This window comes from Cimex lectularius, unplaced genomic scaffold (assembly GCF_000648675.2).
Source record: "Cimex lectularius strain Harlan isolate CLEC.00 unplaced genomic scaffold, Clec_2.1 scaffold51, whole genome shotgun sequence".
Taxonomy (NCBI): domain Eukaryota; kingdom Metazoa; phylum Arthropoda; class Insecta; order Hemiptera; family Cimicidae; genus Cimex; species Cimex lectularius.
The window spans coordinates 110,357-127,668 of record NW_019392674.1 but is presented as its reverse complement, the minus strand read 5'-3'; the positions used below and the strand labels follow the sequence as shown (position 1 = coordinate 127,668).

At 35.7% G+C, this 17,312-nt stretch overlaps 2 protein-coding genes across 5 annotated transcripts; one reads left to right on the top strand and one right to left on the bottom strand.

The window, feature by feature from the left end:
• The first annotated feature begins 573 nt into the window (after positions 1–573).
• Positions 574–17,239, top strand: LOC106662377. Of its 3 annotated transcripts, none has more exons than XM_014386438.1 (6): positions 574–669; positions 743–954; positions 1,867–1,954; positions 2,008–2,102; positions 2,167–2,296; positions 2,370–2,489. In XM_014386438.1, exons 2-6 carry the CDS (start codon positions 754–756, stop codon positions 2,450–2,452), a joined length of 597 nt encoding a protein of 198 aa, XP_014241924.1. In that variant the 5' UTR covers positions 574–669; positions 743–753; the 3' UTR covers positions 2,453–2,489. The 3 variants fall into 3 exon arrangements, with proteins under 3 accessions (XP_014241924.1, XP_024081189.1, XP_014241923.1); XM_024225421.1 differs by lacking the exons at positions 2,008–2,102; positions 2,167–2,296; positions 2,370–2,489 and adding exons at positions 16,660–16,754; positions 16,821–16,950; positions 17,024–17,239 and having other exon boundaries at positions 585–669; XM_014386437.1 differs by lacking the exon at positions 574–669 and having other exon boundaries at positions 704–954.
• LOC106662376 (odorant receptor 4-like) lies at positions 5,564–8,862 on the bottom strand. Of its 2 annotated transcripts, XM_014386436.2 has the most exons (7): positions 8,603–8,862; positions 8,146–8,542; positions 7,927–8,081; positions 7,739–7,838; positions 7,564–7,668; positions 5,949–6,104; positions 5,564–5,873 (listed from the first exon to the last, which is right to left on the bottom strand). In XM_014386436.2, exons 1-7 carry the CDS (start codon positions 8,734–8,736, stop codon positions 5,823–5,825), a joined length of 1,098 nt encoding a protein of 365 aa, XP_014241922.1. In that variant the 5' UTR covers positions 8,737–8,862; the 3' UTR covers positions 5,564–5,822. The 2 variants fall into 2 exon arrangements, with proteins under 2 accessions (XP_014241922.1, XP_024081188.1); XM_024225420.1 differs by lacking the exon at positions 5,564–5,873 and having other exon boundaries at positions 6,036–6,104; positions 7,581–7,668.
• Positions 17,240–17,312: the final 73 nt, after the last annotated feature.

The following is a 17,312-nucleotide window of genomic DNA, read 5'->3' as shown; positions in this document are numbered from 1 at the left end:
CATTCACTCCCAAAAATTACATATATTTTTCAGGCCGGGGTCAAGTTCATTCCATTCTTCCAAATGACTACAAACATTATAGTCTTCTAGTTTTCTTAATTTCAAGAGGTGACTACTACCCAGCTAACTTTTTTTAATAAACATCTTGACATGCCATATGTCCATAAAGGAATTTTTTTTTTCGACACGTTCAACCCAATCCTAATATTGCTCTAAACTAACCCTTCAGAGACCTCTAAATCTTTAAAAATAAAGAGGCCCAATATGCAAGAGAGCTGATGCCCATATTACATTTTGAATTATAATGCATAATTCGCAATTTATTTATTATTTTGTTATAAATTAGTACAATCCAACTATCAAGTTGAATTATTTCGAAAGAAACTCTGCTGTGTTTCTTCTCCCTCATTGTAAGTTATATGAAATTAGTATAGCAATAGCAGCAAATATTTTATTCCAATTTTCTGCACTCCATTGAAATATGTTTATAAAAGACGTAGAAATATACCCATCTTTCGTCGAATAGTATAACAATGTGACATTGGCCAATTTTTAAAATTATAAAACTATTTTATAAAAACGAACTTAGAAAACAGTAATATGCTATTCATTCGTTTTTTTTTAAATCAATAAGTTTAAAGTATCAACGTACTCCTATGAAATCGTTCTGTAAGTAAATTTTGTCAGACAAAAAAAGTTCTGGTAATACATTTTTTATTGCATTTTTTACATTATTTTCAAGAGAAATCATTCATGACTGGTTTGGCAGACCTGTTCCTATTGGTCATGTTGAACTTTTTCTTAAATCAACCACATCCTGAAAAACCTGACGAATCAATAGTTGTGGAAAACGTAGAAAAGGCTCCAGACATTCCGAAAGCGAAACAGAACAGGTGGAGGGCCTTACGATTTGATGCTAAACGCAAATGTATTGTCTTGTCCATCGTACAAATGGTGAGTGTTAGTCCTTCTTCAACCACAAACGATCATTCCTCACAAAGTTAAAATTTGTCAAACTCTCCAAACAAACAAAAAGAAAATAGTCTTGGTTTTCTTACAAAAAACGTAAAAATAACTCTCAGCTGCTGTTTAAAATGTTACAGATGAATTAAATTTCCATATTTCATTGATTTTATGAATTATTTAATTTATTGAAATGTCTCACTGACCAAAAATTCTTTTGTGACTGTTTTAAAAGGCAGAATGCTTTCTTAGGTCAAACAAATGTTCATAGGATTACTGTTTGAAATAAAGATTTTACCAAACCAATATTATATTTAAATAATTCAGTACCCAGTTAATTAAGGCCAATAAAGTCATGGATGAAGGTGGTAAACCAATCTCAGGCGTAACCTTTTTCCTTCAATCAGCTGAGGCCATCGCCCCTCCGCGTGTTTTCCTTCTTTTTCCGTTATTTCATTTATTATATGTTTATATCCATTAATTATGCTTTTTATCCAAATTATTGGTTGAGATGAAAAGTTAGTGTCATAAGTGGGATTCGAACCTTCGATTTTCGGTTCAATATTATATATTGAATATTGATATTCCTCGAGTGAGGATAAACAACCCATTCCTTTCACGCTAATAAATCACATTCGTGCACATATATACACCCGATACAACATAGAAGTTTGGCCATATTCACACTTCACAGCTTTCGATATCCCTCACCGCGGGGTTAGAAAGTGATATTGTGCTTATATTAATTAATAATCAGGGCTAGCCTAAAATAGGTTTATGACTTAAACTATTTTTTTCTAACTAAAGGACAAAACACATTAAGCATGTTTGTTTTGACCACTGACGGTAATTAAATGATGTAATACTTAAGTTCTTTATAAAACAACCTTAATCTGTTTTTAGGTGATTTCCGTAATATATTGCGTTACACCGTTAATTGATATATTCTATTTTAGCGAATATTTTGTTAGGCGGATGGGAATATTTCTAGGTAAATATGAATAAATTAAATAATTAAGGACCCTCATTGTATATTTTTCTTAGGGACTTTTCTGGTGCCTACAATGGTGACTGTGAATACTTTGCTATATATTCTAGATATATTCATGCAAGGGTTCTTCTTGTATGCAGTAAAAGAGGTAAAAGAGGACATTATGATATGTTTAATAAATACAATCTTTTTTAATATGAACCGTTTTTCAGGCGAATGTACGCTACGTTCAAATAGTAACAGTTTATTCGGTATTTTCGCCGTTATTGGAAGCGACAAGAGTGATTATTTGCGTCAATTTCGAATTCATCGCGGAGGTTTTGGCATTCAGCTGTGCATTATGTAATTCTGATTGTCCGTCTGTGACAAACCGGCCAATTTGTGCTAATATAATATTTTCCGTTTGACTTATCAGTGTATAGGTTGCTATTTCTGTCCACCCTGCATCATTACCGGAGGACTCTTTCCACTTGTCAGGCCCCCTTCCTTCAGGAATGATATTGCCAAAATACAAAAATGGAAAAAGGAGATAACACATTTGTCAGTTGCTATTTTAAATTTATCTTATAATATTTAAAGATTATAATTAAATAAGATCAGTAAAAGGAATATAAGTTAAAAAGAGGTCGAATGTTTATTTTATTTCCGTTCTAAAATAAGAAAAATATCATTAAGCATTTGTTTACCTTCTCCTTGTCAAAAACAGTGCGCGTTCACTACTCAGACTGAGGAGGGCCTACAGCCCACCTCAATTCATCTGTTCAATCTGGACTGGTTAGGCCTAGATACAGCTCTATGATGTAGTTATTGAAGGAGGCTTTAAGCCCCACTATAAAGTATATTTCCATTTATATTATATTTCGTATATTTAGTTGCAGTTCGTCGTCCTAATATTCGATCAAAAGTTACTGGCATTCACAGATCGAAGCTGTTATAGTTCGTTGCAGGAAAACACGCAGATTACTCAGATATATTGGTCATTTCATGTGGGGACAGGACAGTGAGACTACTAAAAGTATTGAAAGCCTTGCTCTGGTCAAGAGGGTTCTACGGATACGGCCTTTCCTCGGCACGAAAAACTCGTGTCTTGCGGTTTCGACAGACTCTACTGTCAGGGATTGCGAGCTATGTCAGGCGTGGTTAGAAACAGTCCTTTGGCCAGCCTCTGCTACCAGTTGGGTGTGTTGTCGCCCGAATTCCGGCTTAATTACCGGTATGAGGCTGGTTTCTTGGCATGATAATGAAAAACAAGCATTTCCAGGAATTTCTTCCCGTATATTCGGTCGTCCTAAAAAGGACAATGAGGATCTTTAACGTCCGCACCAAACCTATTCGGCCTTATCGGACCTTTTGTTTCTCAAGATGAGAGGTGACGCACCTCCGCATACGACTGAAGGGTGTTACTGCCGCAGCGTTGGTGTTGAGGCAGCTCAGCCCCGAGGGGCCAAGACAATCTCGCTCCCCGCTTGCCCATTCCGAGTGGTCGAGTCCGCATTAACCATCGAACCTTATGCCGTGCACAAAGGGCTACCTAAGCCGAAATACATCAACCTTGTCTCCCGCGCACTCCCTAGATAGAGAAGGCCATTCTACCTCCCAGACTAGTGAGGCTTCCATAGCGTTCCAATCCATTTCCACGTATGTGAGAGACTTCGAACTCGGACACGACCCAAGGCCATTAGAGGACCGGTTAGACTGTTGAAACGGTGCGTGAGCTTGGAAACCGGCCGTACTCGACCAGAGAATATCTTGCAGTACTAGCCGATCCTATACACACATGACCTCTACCGTGCTGCGGTTCCTGGAACTCAGATCGGAGTACGCCGGTTTTCGGCTCGTCTATACGGAGTGTGGCCTGCGCCCTGCATAGATGAGCCACGTCCTTTCCGCAACTGCGTCACTGTAACGTGTACACGGCGGAGCTGTATGCAATTAGGTACCACTTAGTGTGATTCGAGACGATGAGGGGGCTGATTATCTAGTCTGTACGGACTCCCTGAGCGCGGTTTCGGTTATTCATGCCAGATTCACAGTATACCCTCTCGTCGTTCTCTTATTAGAGAGATTTGATGAATTGGAGTGTCCCGGAAAACATAAGTAGTTCTTTATGCACTTGTATGTTTGACTGGAGGACAACGTACGTGGAGACAAAGTGGCGCAAGCTGGGAGGTATGCCGTCCAGACAGAACCACCGCAGTCCGGCCCTGTGACGCCGTACGAGCAGTAAAGAACACAATAAAAGAACGTTGGCAGAGTCGATATGCTTGATCGTCCGAAAAGCTTTTTCTTGTCAAGCGCAGGAATGAACAATGGCCCGCCGAGGATCTGAAACGGAAGGAAGGAATCATGCTCACCCGTTTGAGGATAGGCCATACTCGATTGCCACATGGCAACCTGAGGAAACCCTGCACAGTGTGTTTCGCCGGGAGTGCCGTGCCTAGGCTCCTCGGAAGCGAGAAGGTCCTATACTTCACCGGAGGTCGTGACCCCGTTTTGTGGCAGCGTCGCTCGTATCCGCCTTAAGCCTAATACCCTCGAGATCGTCGTTTCACAACCTGCAGAGTTAAGTAATCGATATTCCTTCATCCTACACAAATATCAGTAATCTACTCTAAATGGGAGTCGATACGGTGAGTCACTTTTATAAATATTCTGCTATCGACCCTAGACAAGCACAAGCAGTTTGAAGCCCGGCGCGCTTTGTTGTCCAATTTCCACTACCAAAAATGGCGAGATCTGAGACACTTCTCCCTTCCGGAAGTTCACAGCCCTTTTTACCAAACAGTTTTAAAGAAAAGAACAACCCGGAAACAACGGGATAGCTTTAGATAATTTAGCAGCCAATCAAACCACATCTGCCTCTCTAACCTTGTCCAGTATGCTCTGTCGCAAAGCCCATTTTGCTCAGGTTCCTCACCAACCACGCCATAAATATTCCCCTCCTATGAAGCAAGGGTGTACAATAAAATACCTTCAGAACCATGGAAAATTTCGAAAACAATTCCTTCTCCGAGAGCGCCAAACCACCACCAATATTTATGACCAATCAGGAAAATTTTCCACGACAGCTCCACCAGCAAATAGGAAGAGACCATACCTCAACCGAATGACCGACACAAAAATAATCCCTACAACTGTGGAATCGGACAGAGGCGCTATGGCTTATATACCCAAGTCTTGGGTTCACGTGGTAGACACCCTTTTGAGTATTTCAGCGAGTCCTTGGTCTGAACATTGGAGGAAACAACGGTGTTTTTCAGGGGCTTTTATTACACAACATATTTCTTTTGTACAAAATTCATAGTTACGTCTAATGTATTTATAGTTGTCTCAATGTAAATGGTTGTGCAGTTATCATAGAAGCTTTTGAATGGTATTTATACGACAAAATATCTATTTATGAAAAATTAAGTATGCGTTTATATGTTCAGTTTGTAGACGGCATTTGTTAGAGCTGAAATGACTAAACATTTGATAGCACGAACTCTGTTTGATAGACAAAACCATAGTTAAACCCAAATTGTAGAAAACAGAGGGGTATGTGATTTCTGTAAAGATTAAAGTTTATAATACTCATAGTTTTAATACCACCATTGTTTATTATTTTACACAATATGGACTCTACTGTTAACGTAGTGCAATATTTTTACATTATTTTAATGCATCTGACATTGTACAATATGATGACAATTTTATACTAAATGTTGTTGAACTTGCGTACAATTGTAAGAATTCTACAGCTATTGGTGTTTTGACACTGCCATTATGTGAAATGTTGTAAAGTGAAATCAAATTTTCTATTTTTGGTTCTCAGGTCGTCTCTCCGTTGGTCCGTTTTTACTTATAATGCTTCACCTAAGGAAAATATTTAGGACATAGCCTTTATGATGTTGAAGTAGGTATATGCAGAATTGATAATCTGAAAAATGAAGTCAAATTAGAGTTTGATTTGATGGTTTGTTAATTTTTAGTAATTAGCGTAAGAAATCCGTACGCCTGAAAACATCTCCAGATTCAATTCAGAAAATCCACCAGCAGAAAGGGTAATAGGCTTTTTTGATCTTTCAACAAGTATCATCATTTCCGTTTTGAGTAAAGAGCTGTATTTTACCCAATTAGATTCATAAATTGCACTTCCAACAGCTACAGACTGTAAATAATTACAACTAAATTTAAATTTATAACCAATAATAATAATAGATAATGTTTACATAATTCATATAAATATTTATGTGGAATAGAGGTTAAAAATAAATTATTCAGATATCGTGAGATGCGGTCTGGTGTGATGTAGGTTTCAGAAAGACATTTTCTTTATCGTGCCAACGTTTCGATTTTTATTGAGATCATCTTCAGAGCCTGGGATTTACAAACATTGTTTACATTTAACAAATACATTTAGGATGTGGAAAAGTGAATTTATACAATGCAAAACATATTCTATATTCTCAATCAAAGTATTTCTACTCACTTAAAGTGCTTGTCTTCTGTGTAATTGTGCCATTCTTGCGTGTCGTGTCGAGAGTGCCAGTGAGATTTTGCTGTTTCATGTTTATATATGTTGGATTTTGAAGGGGTGGGGAAGGAAGTCGGTATAGAAAAGACAATTTTGTATAAGGCGTCGGCTTCTTTGAGGTGAAAAGAGCCGACAAAGAGAAACAATGTGTTGGTAATGGTTCGGCCAGATTATACTATCAGCACATTATAGAAAGGAATAAATAGGAAAATAACGTTAAAAATAAAATTAAATATTTTTTAGAATGCATAGAAAAGAGAAGGTGAGCAATTTTAATGATAATTAGGTTCGAATTTACATTTACGTTAAGAAAAACAGAATGTACATAATAAATTAATTATATTTATTCATTATTCTTCGTAGAAAATGTATTGTTTTAGTTTATGTTTTTTGGCAAAAACAAACAATCTGTTTGTTGTTTGAAGGTACAGCTCGTTTTAGCATTATTAAATCTATTATTTCGCTTTTGATCTATTTTTTTCTTTTCTTGCTTTTCATGCGTCTCTTTTTATTTTGTATTGTAGTTTAGTTTGTATTGTATTATATTGTATCTCGTTCTTCTGTCTATAATGTTTTATCCCTCTCTCTCTTTTTTTTCTCTCTCTCTCTATCTCTCTCGCTCCCTCTCACTCTCTCTCACGCTCTCTCTCTCTCTATCTCTCTCTCGCTCTCTCTCTCTTCTCCCTCTCTATCTATCTATCTATCTATCTATCTGTCTATCTATCTATCTCTATCTATCTAGCTGTGTATCTATCTTTCTTTCTTTGTTTTTAGAAATGCTGCTTGTAGCTTATCAATTATGGATTAAAATTTTTACAACGGTCTTCTTAAAGGAAATAGTGGTTTGAACCAAATAAACAGCGTGACACATGAACTAATTATGATATAATAGGTAAATAAATTTAATTCTAATGTAAGACTATACAATGGGTAAATTTATACGAACACACAATATAGTAAAAAAGTTGATATATATATATATATAAAAATGCCAACATATAGTATAAGATTATATTTAAATGCTATCACTCCTAATCTTTTGTGTCGAGCTCAGGTAAAAATATTTTTATTAATTCATAAAGTGTTTCATTACCAAATCGGAAAACTGACCACTGTAGTAGCAGTAGAAATAAACGTGTATAAGTTCTAATAGAATTAGTATAAACGAGGATGCTTTTAGGGCTTCAGAAGTGCCCGGCTGAAAAATATATTTTAATTATGAATATGTATGTACAATTTATATTTATATACGTACGTATAAAGCTTACCACAGTTAAAACCACGCCCAGCAAACATGTAAAGATACCAATGCCAAGTCCGGACAACACGAGGAGCATGTAATTCACATCACGAATCACAGAGATCACCCTTTAACACCATTACCAAAAACATTTGCCTCTGAATGTATAAAATTTATACAAAATAAATATATATAATAAATAATAATTATAATAACTTGATAATATGTTGATGGTGAATTAAACATGATCTTAAACAAGACTTGAGAATTATTTTAAATTTGTTCATGTCCTTAATACTCGAATTTGGGCTCGATTTTTCATATTGGACTTCTGCCGTCTCGACCAAGTTTTTTAGCATGTAGTGCAATATCTGAAAGAAAAACATTGGCTCTTTCTTAAGTCAATCGACAGTTGCGACGAATTTTATTGACCACCTTAAATTCCGTGCATATCTCGTGAGACATGGCGACGAAAGCGCCGTCGATAATCGGAAACAATAACGCGACGTAAATTATGTTGAAGTATTCGAGAAACGCTGCGAGATAATATAAATTGCCCTTAGGTTCGACGTAAAACCAGTACGGGATCGGGATGCCGCCAACGAAATGCGACGAAGGCAAATCCGCTCCGTCTCTGGCATGCCTGGTTTCACCTTTTATAAGGTAGTTCAAGGGCCGTCTGAACGAAATTAGTAGCATGACGGAACAGCACATTATAAAATTTATTCGAGGTATCTTTTGTTTTTCAATTTTGCTTTCTGCTCGCAAACGGTTTATGTGTTCCAACGTCTCACCACCAACGTCGTACTCGTGCAATTCACTTCCCAAGGCTCTACAATGAAGATATAACGTAATACGAATAAAACCTAATATAATGACTCTTATTACAAACCTGTACAAATAAAACACTTTATCTTTCTTAATCCAGTACAGTATTATAAAGGAAAACATACAACCCAGCAACAAAGTTACGTTTAAACACTCGAATCTTACGTCGTAATCATTCCAACCTATAATGATGGACATAACCGTTTCAAATGTTTGAGAGCCGCACAAAAGGAGAACCACAAAAGCTCGAAATTTTGATCTATAGGCGATAAATATGGAAACAAAACGCCCAAAGTTGCTTTCAAACGATTCTCTATCCTTTTCATTTTTCTGAAAAATAACAACATAATTCTGTTTAAATTCTTCAAATGATTCTGAACATTATTCTTCAAGAACATAGAGCATGTCCTTTTTTGATGACCAGCATGAATTTCTCTTCTTCGCAAAAAAATATATTCGTAGTTAACATTTTTCATTCTGATTTTAAATTTGTATCGCTTTTTTAAAATATTTTCAGATTTTATTTTTTTTAAATATTCAGGATATTTCAGAGCCAGCACAATTTCAATTTTTATTGAGAACGCTTACTTTTTTACCCACTATTCTAAAGAATTTTTTACACTGAAAGCGACGGCGTAATCGGATTTTTCTTTTTTTCTTTTTAATCGTCAAAGAGTAACAAAGTATAGAATATGAAAATAAATATTTTTATTTCGTTTTTATTATTATTTTCTATCTATACGCGGACTGCTACCTCCGAGATGTTACTAAACCTATCATCCCTACAGTTATTTAACCGGGAGCAAGATCAGTTGTTCAATTACAAGCATGCACGAAAATGTGATCTGTGTTAATTGTACATAAACCACAAAAAAACACCAACACTGATATAAATAGATAATTAGCAGTAGTCATGTTTCAATTAAACAATTTTTATTTCACATACTTATTACTTTATTTCACAAAGAATTCACATATTGTTTCCTTTGAGGTGTTATACATTTTCACTATGATGGAGCAAACTCAGCTGCACAAAGGGTCAAGCACAGGTTTTGGTTGTATATTAATATAACAAAAGCAATGTACACCACATTCGACCTTCTACCTTTACATATTTATGTACGAAACGTGGCTGTCGAGTGTCAGTAGACTCCTGAGATAAAAGGAAATAAAGCCGGATTTGAGGAGGAGCCACCACGAAATTCGGGCGAGAATGAAAATAAATGAAACCTGACAAAATGAGAGAACAGCTCAACTTTGCCAGTCCTTCTAAGTAGTCATAGATAATAGAGACGTTTAAAAAAAGTAGAAGCGAGTTTCAGGGACGGACGATATGATACGTATTAGCACGTAATATTGAGGTAGCTTAGGGGTGAAAGGGCCGAATTTCACCCTAGTAAAGCCTCTTGTACTAATTCCCACAATTTTCCAAGCGGAGGTCCATCCAACACAACTCTATGCTCAGAGTTAATAAAGAAAAATATGAAAGGTGCGCAGAATTTCATGCTCTCAGATTGTCAGGCAACTATAAAGGCAATAAATGCGAAAGCTTCAACTCCAAACTTGTCTGGGATTGCCTAAATTGCCTAATGGCTCTATGAAAACAACGAGTTTACCTTAAAGAAGGATCCGGGACATGAATGTAGAAATAGATGAACAAGGCGACCAACTAGCCAAAAAATGAACAGACTTCACACCCATGGTAACAGAATGACAAATAGACCACAATGTTTGCTTAACTTAAACCTAAATAATTGGCTTGAGAAAGTAAAACTCAAGCACTATACAAAAACAAGATGTGAGCAAGCTAAGAAATTTATACATCTCTCAAAAGCAGGAGAACTACTCTCTCATTCTCTCTCTCTCGCTCTGTCTCTCTCCCTCTCTCTCTTTCTCTCTCTCTCTCACACACTTTCTTTCGTTCTCTCTCTGCAGGCTTCAGGAAAATTATTGGCCTCCATATCGCTCATTTCTTCCTCATAACTACGACTTAAAGAAGATGGGCAATTGGAGACAGAAACTTACCTACTCGGTCCAAGAGGAAGCAGATATATTGGCACATGCAACTCTCAGACAACAAAAACCGTACCAATGTTGTCCGTTTTAAAAGTCTGTGCCACTGCTGACTGCTACCTTGGATGTTACTATAAAGCACCTATAACAGATGTTTGCCCAGAGGCAAGATCAGTTGTTCATAAGAATCAAGGAACGGCTCTTATAAGTAACCTCCATGAATCAATTAGCACTTTGAGAGAAACTTCGAATATATAATTTGATAAATGACTAACAGCCAACGTAAATTGCTATAAGAAGACTAAAATTCAAAGTATGAAAGGTAAAAAGATAGTAATCTACTCTGATATCAGGTTGTGCAATTTCCAAATTTGTCAGGTTAAAGGTTCTAAAAAATATCCGCTGAAATATACATCCAAGTCAAAGGCATGTAAAAATTGTGAAACCGCAATTTATATTTTATTGGTAGAAATATTAAATCGATTATTTCGCTTTTGTTCTGTTTTTCCATTCACGCTCTTCTTGCGTCTTTTTTGAGTTTGTATTGTAGTTTAATTTGTATTGTATTGTATTGTACCTCGGTCCTCTGTCTATAATGTTTTATCCCCTCTCTTTCTGTATTTATTGTGTGATTGTTATTTCTCTCTCACTCACTCTCTCTCTCTCTTTTTCTCTCTCTCTCTTCTCTCTCTCTCTCTTTCTCTCTCTCTCTCTCACTTTCTTTCGTTCTCTCTCTGCAGGTTTCAGGAAAATTATTGGCCTCCATATCGCTAATTTTTTCCTCATAAGTACGACTTAAAGAAGATGGGCAATTGGGGGGCAGAGACGTGCCTACTTGGTCCAAGAGGAAGCAGACATATTGGCACATGCAATTCTCAGACAAAAACCGTACCAATGTTGTCCGTTTTAAAAGTCTGTGCTACTGCTGACTCCTATCTTGGATATGTAGTTATAAAGCACCTATACAGATGTTTGCCCAGCGGCAAGATCAGTTGTAAATAAAAATCAACGAAAGGCTTTAAGCACTTTCGAGAGAGAAACTTCGAAAATATAATGGGATAAATGACTAACAGCCAGCCTAAATTTACTATTGCAATAAGAAGGCTAAAATTCAAAGTACTATTCTTATAGTAAGTTGTGCAATTCCCGAAAGTAGTCAGGTTAAAGGTTTTAAAAAATATCTGCTCGAATAAACTCCCAAGACTGCATGGAAAAAATATTTGTCCCTAAATTTACTTCAGCCTTGAAGGAACTATGCCGGGGAGTATTCAGGTTTATTGAAGATCTGTTAACTGAACATTGATGGGTTAATATGTAGATGTAAATATTGGAAGAGGCAAAATTGACAAAATAAGATAATCTGTGTCGATTCTGCCAAGAAAAGAGAGGAAACCGCAATTTATATTGTATTGGTACTGTGATGGCCTAATCAACAATATTGATGCTATAAGGCACGTAGAAGATTTACAAAAATGTCATACCTAACCGTACTTCTGGTTTGTTGCAGGAAAGACGAGACAGATCCAGGATAATTACGAATCTGTTAACTGGAGGCATAAGAAAGTATTAAAAGAGAAAAAAGATACATTTGATTCTACCAAAACGAGAAGGAAATCCCACTACATATTACAATACATTATGTTGCTGTGAATGCCCAACAGCGAGGTTTCAAGTCGCTGGCAATGAAAATCAAAAAAACGGATACCGTGAAAAAGAATTTTTACCAATCCGAGCAAATCTATCTGCAATGTTTATTTTGTTGACATTGAACATATCTAACTGATGAAGTTGTTTAAAAATAACATTGTCTCCCTCTCTCCTCTGTCTCTTTCTTTCTCTATCAGCAGGCTTGAGGATAATTATAGCCCTCTATATCGCTTATTTCCCTCTTAAGTACGTCTAAAACAAGCAAAGCAGAGACAGACGCGTGCCTACTCGGTCCAAGAGGAAGCAGATTGGCACTTGCAATTCTCAGGAAAATAACGTACCTACGTTGTCCGTTTTAAAAGACTGTGCCACTGCTGACTGCTACCTTGGATGTTACTATAAAGCACCTATAACAGATGTTTTCCCAGCGGCAAGATCAATTGTTCATAAGAATCAAGGAACGGCTCTTATAAGCAACCTCGATGAATCAATTAGCACTTTTTGAGAGAAACTTCGAATATATAAAGTGATAAATGACTAACAGCCAACGTAAATTGATAATTGCTATAAGAAGACTAAAATTCAAAGTATGAAAGGTAAAAAGATAGTAATCTACTCGGATATAGGGTTGTGCAATTTCCGAATTTGTCAGGTTCTAAAAAATATCTCCTGAAATAAACACCCAAGTCAAAGGCATGTAAAAATTGTGAAACCGCAATTTATATTTTATTGGTACTGTGAAGGTCTAAATAGGAAAATGTTTCTATTCATGTATTCGTGTGCAAATCAAAGCTCAATATATCAATAATAATTAACAAGCAATTGTCAATAATATGGATGCTATGACGAACGTAGGAGATTTACAGTTATTCAAAAATGTCCTGCCTAAACTTACTTCGTCTTTATTCCAGCAAAGACGAGACAAATTCAGGATAATTGCAAATCTGTTAACTGGAGGCATTTGGAAAAGAGAAAAAAAATAAATTTGATTCTACCAAAAGGAACAGGAAATCCCACTACTTATTACACTATATTATGTTGCTGTGAAGGCCCAACAATGAGATTTCAAGTCGCTGGCAAAGAAAATCAAAAATACGTACACCGTGCAAAAGAATTTTTACATATCCGAGCAAATTTATCTGCAATGTTTATTCTGTTAACATTTAACATATCTAGCTGGTGAATTTGTGTAAATATAACATTGTCCACTTCCATTCATACAAAAATATTGGGAGTGGCAGAAGATAGCCTAATAAGGTTTTGACACGCAGTTAAAGAAACCGCAGTATTTAAGCGACAGTTCTTCAAGAATATGGCGACATAAGCCTGAGGATTATGATTGCAGTTGATGTTCGTAAATTGGAAGAATCCGCGTAGTAGGACGTGTAGAAGACGGCCTACGGGGTACATTGAGTACAATTTTACATCAGCTTAAAGGTAAAAAAAGAAGAACAAATTATATGCTTCTGTAAATGCGTAAGCATTACAGGCCAAACATTGCCAAAACTACAGAGGGAATAATCAGCCTTTACAGGCGCAGTGTAAAAAGCTTATTAGCCAACCAATCCAACTAAAGCGTATTTGGTAAAAGACATTCTTGTAAATATTCTTGTAGACATTCTTTCTATACTATCACGTCAGAATATATGTAGAAAATTCGAATCACCATATCAAACATTATTCGAAGGTGGTACGTGACATACTATTTTTTTCACGCCGAAAAAAATGAAACCTCGAGGTGCGATATTTATTCATTTATGTATTTCCTAAGAAGTCACTGTTTTCGCTTATCCGGGTGGCATTTAATGAAGTATTTATTATTAAAACATTGTGTCGCTCAAATTACATGGTTTAAATTCAGTAGAGCGAACGGATTCTATCGATCCTGTGCTCTTTCATAGTCAATACTTTATAATATGTTCTTCGTACTCAGCGGGAATAAAAAACAAAACGAAAATAATAAAGCCACCAAGAAAAGAGAAGCCAGAAATTATCCGGGAGAAAGGCCGTCAGAGGGATAGAGATAGAGAAAAAGAATCAATAAATTTCGTTTTATTTCAAAAAATCTCAAATTTTGATTGCAAACGACTTCTCTTACCATTAACGGACATTAAAGAAAAAAGAGGGATAAACGGAGAGAGATGGAAATAGAGAAAGAAGGAGAATGAATAAATAAATACCGTGTTATTAAAAAAAAAATCTCTCAAATTTTGATCGCAACCGACCTCTCTTACAATTAACGAAACGTTAAACAGAAAAGAGTGATATAGAGAGGGAAAGACTGACAAACAGAAAAAGAGGCCGACAGAAAGACACAGACACAGAGAGATTAATACATACATATGTAAAAAAGTAAAAAGCACAAAGGAAAATGTCAAGGACCTTTATCCATCCTGTGGGGGGCAGGGGATTTTAAGTATATTTACGAAAATTAATAAATTAAGCAGTGGTGAAACCTTTTAAGAAGAACCACTCACAATAGGATACAATAAATTTTTTATTGAACAGTCTTAAGAAACTAAGTGACAACACTATTGTTAAAATTTCTGAAACTAAATAAATAGAAAAAACGTAAATAATTTATGAAATAAATAATTTTAGAAGATACATAGTTTAACAAATAAATAAATAACTACATAAGCCTTACATTAAAAAATGTTTTATACCTCTGTCCTTCCAATTTATGGATAAGTTATGGTTCCTTACGTTTTCTATTTTGTTTGTACCCTCAGTGCTACGTGAAAAAAGGAGCTGGTTGCTTTTTAATATCCTCATTAATTATAATTAATTAAGGTTTATAGTTGAGATAAAAAAGTCAATGGCACGAGCGGGATTCGAACCCACGATCTTCGGCTTGATACGCCGCTGCTCTACCACTTGAGCTACCGTGACCTCGATCCATTCGGACACTAACTTCCCATCTCAACCGCACCTTTTGAATTTTCCCTCCTTTTTGCCATTTTTCAAATGTCGTGTATTCGGCTTGGATTCTCGAGGACAAATGAAATGGCCACGGAGAGCTTTAGTGAAGTACACTTCTACCACTGAAAAATGGCAAAAAGTGGGGAAAACTGAAAAAGGTGGGGTTGAGATAGGAAGTTGGTCACGATAGCTCAAGTGGTAGAGCAGCGGCGTATCAAGCCGAAGATCGTGGGTTCGAATCCCGCTCGTGCCGTTGACTTTTTTATCTCAACTAAAAACCTTAATTAATTATAATATATTAATTGGTCAAGCGGACCACGAAATTAGTGAATTTAACCCTCATTAATGTAACGGATGTTCAAAATTTCATACATCTAGTTTATACTAGTGCTTATTGATATTAACCTTGAAAGGTTGGTTTGAATTATTTGTATGCACTGTTGTTGGTGTTACTTGTGAAACTCCACATCTGGGAGGCACATAACAGCATGGGCCTAACTACTGTTTTCCAAATCATTAATGTTTTTTCGAGGCTCTCCATCTCAGAACTTAAATTAATTTAATCACTTTTACAGCCAACGATAGTAGTTACTATGTGATTACATTTAAATTAAAATAATATTACAAATGTGTGGTGGAGAGATAACGATAGAAATTTAACCAAACCTTAATACAACAATATATTAAACGTTTTTTTATTGATTACAGCAAAATAAGGACTGCTTCTTCTCCCTCATTATAAGTTATATTAAATTAGTATAGCAGTAGATAGCAAATATTTAATTGCAATTTTCTGCACTCTGTCGAAAGATATTTCTAAAAGTACATACCTAAGCCGAAGAATTATACCCGTCTATCGTCGAATAGTATAACAATGTGACATTGGTCAGTTTTTAAAATTATAAAAATATTAAAAAAACGAACTTAGAAAACAGTAATATGCTATTCATTCGNTATATATATATATCAATCCCTCACAGTACACGGTATAACCAAAGTGGCAAGATCGAACCAACTCAATTCCCGTTAATAATTACGACTTCCATCCAGACGTCATACTCACTTGAGAGTACTTGATATTCCTCGGATAAGGATAAACAACCCATTCCTTTCGCGCTAATAAATCACATTAGTGCCAATACATACACCCGATACAACATAGAAGTTTGGCCATATTTACTCTTCACAGTACTTGATATCCCTCAGCGTGGGGTTAGAAAGTGAAATTGTGCTTATATAAATTAATAATCAGAGCTAACCTAAAATAGGTTTATGACATAAACTATTTTTTTCTAACGAAAAGACAAAACACATTCGGCATGTTTGGTTTGACCACTGACAGTAAATAAATGATGTAATACTTAAGTTCTTTATAAAACAACCTTAATCTGTTTTTAGGTGATTTCCGTAATATATTGCGTTACACCGTTAATTGATATATTCTATTTTAGCGAATATTTCGTTAGGCGGATGGGAATATTTATAGGTAAATATGAATAAATTAAATAATTAAGGTCCCTCATTGTATATTTTTCTTAGGGACTTTTCTGGTGCCGACAATGGTGACTGTGAATACTTTGCTATATATTCTAGATATATTCATGCAAGGGTTCTTCTTGTACGCAGTAAAAGAGGTAAAAGAGGACATTATATGATATGTTTAATAAATACAATCTTTTTTAATATGAACCGTTTTTCAGGCGAATGTACGCTACGTTCAAATAGTAACAGTTTATTCGGTATTTTCGCCGTTGTTGGAAGCGACAAGAGTGATTATTTGCGTCAATTTCGAATTCATCGCGGAGGTTTTGGCATTCAGCTGTGCATTATGTAATTCTGATTGTCCGTGTGTGACAAACCGGCCAATTTGTGCTAATATAATATTTTCCGTTTGACTTATCAGTGTATAGGTTGCTATTTCTGTCCACCCTGCATCATTACCGGAGGACTCTTTCCACTTGTCAGGCCCCCTTCCTTCAGGAATGATATTGCCAAAATACAAAAATGGAAAAAGGAGATAACACATTTGTCAGTTGCTATTTTAAATTTATCTTATAATATTTAAAGATTATAATTAAATAAAATCAGTAAAAGGAATATAAATTAAAAAGAGGTCGAATGTTTATTTTATTTCCGTTCTAAAATAAAAAAAATATCATAAAGAAATTTTTTATTTTCTCCTTTTCAAAGAC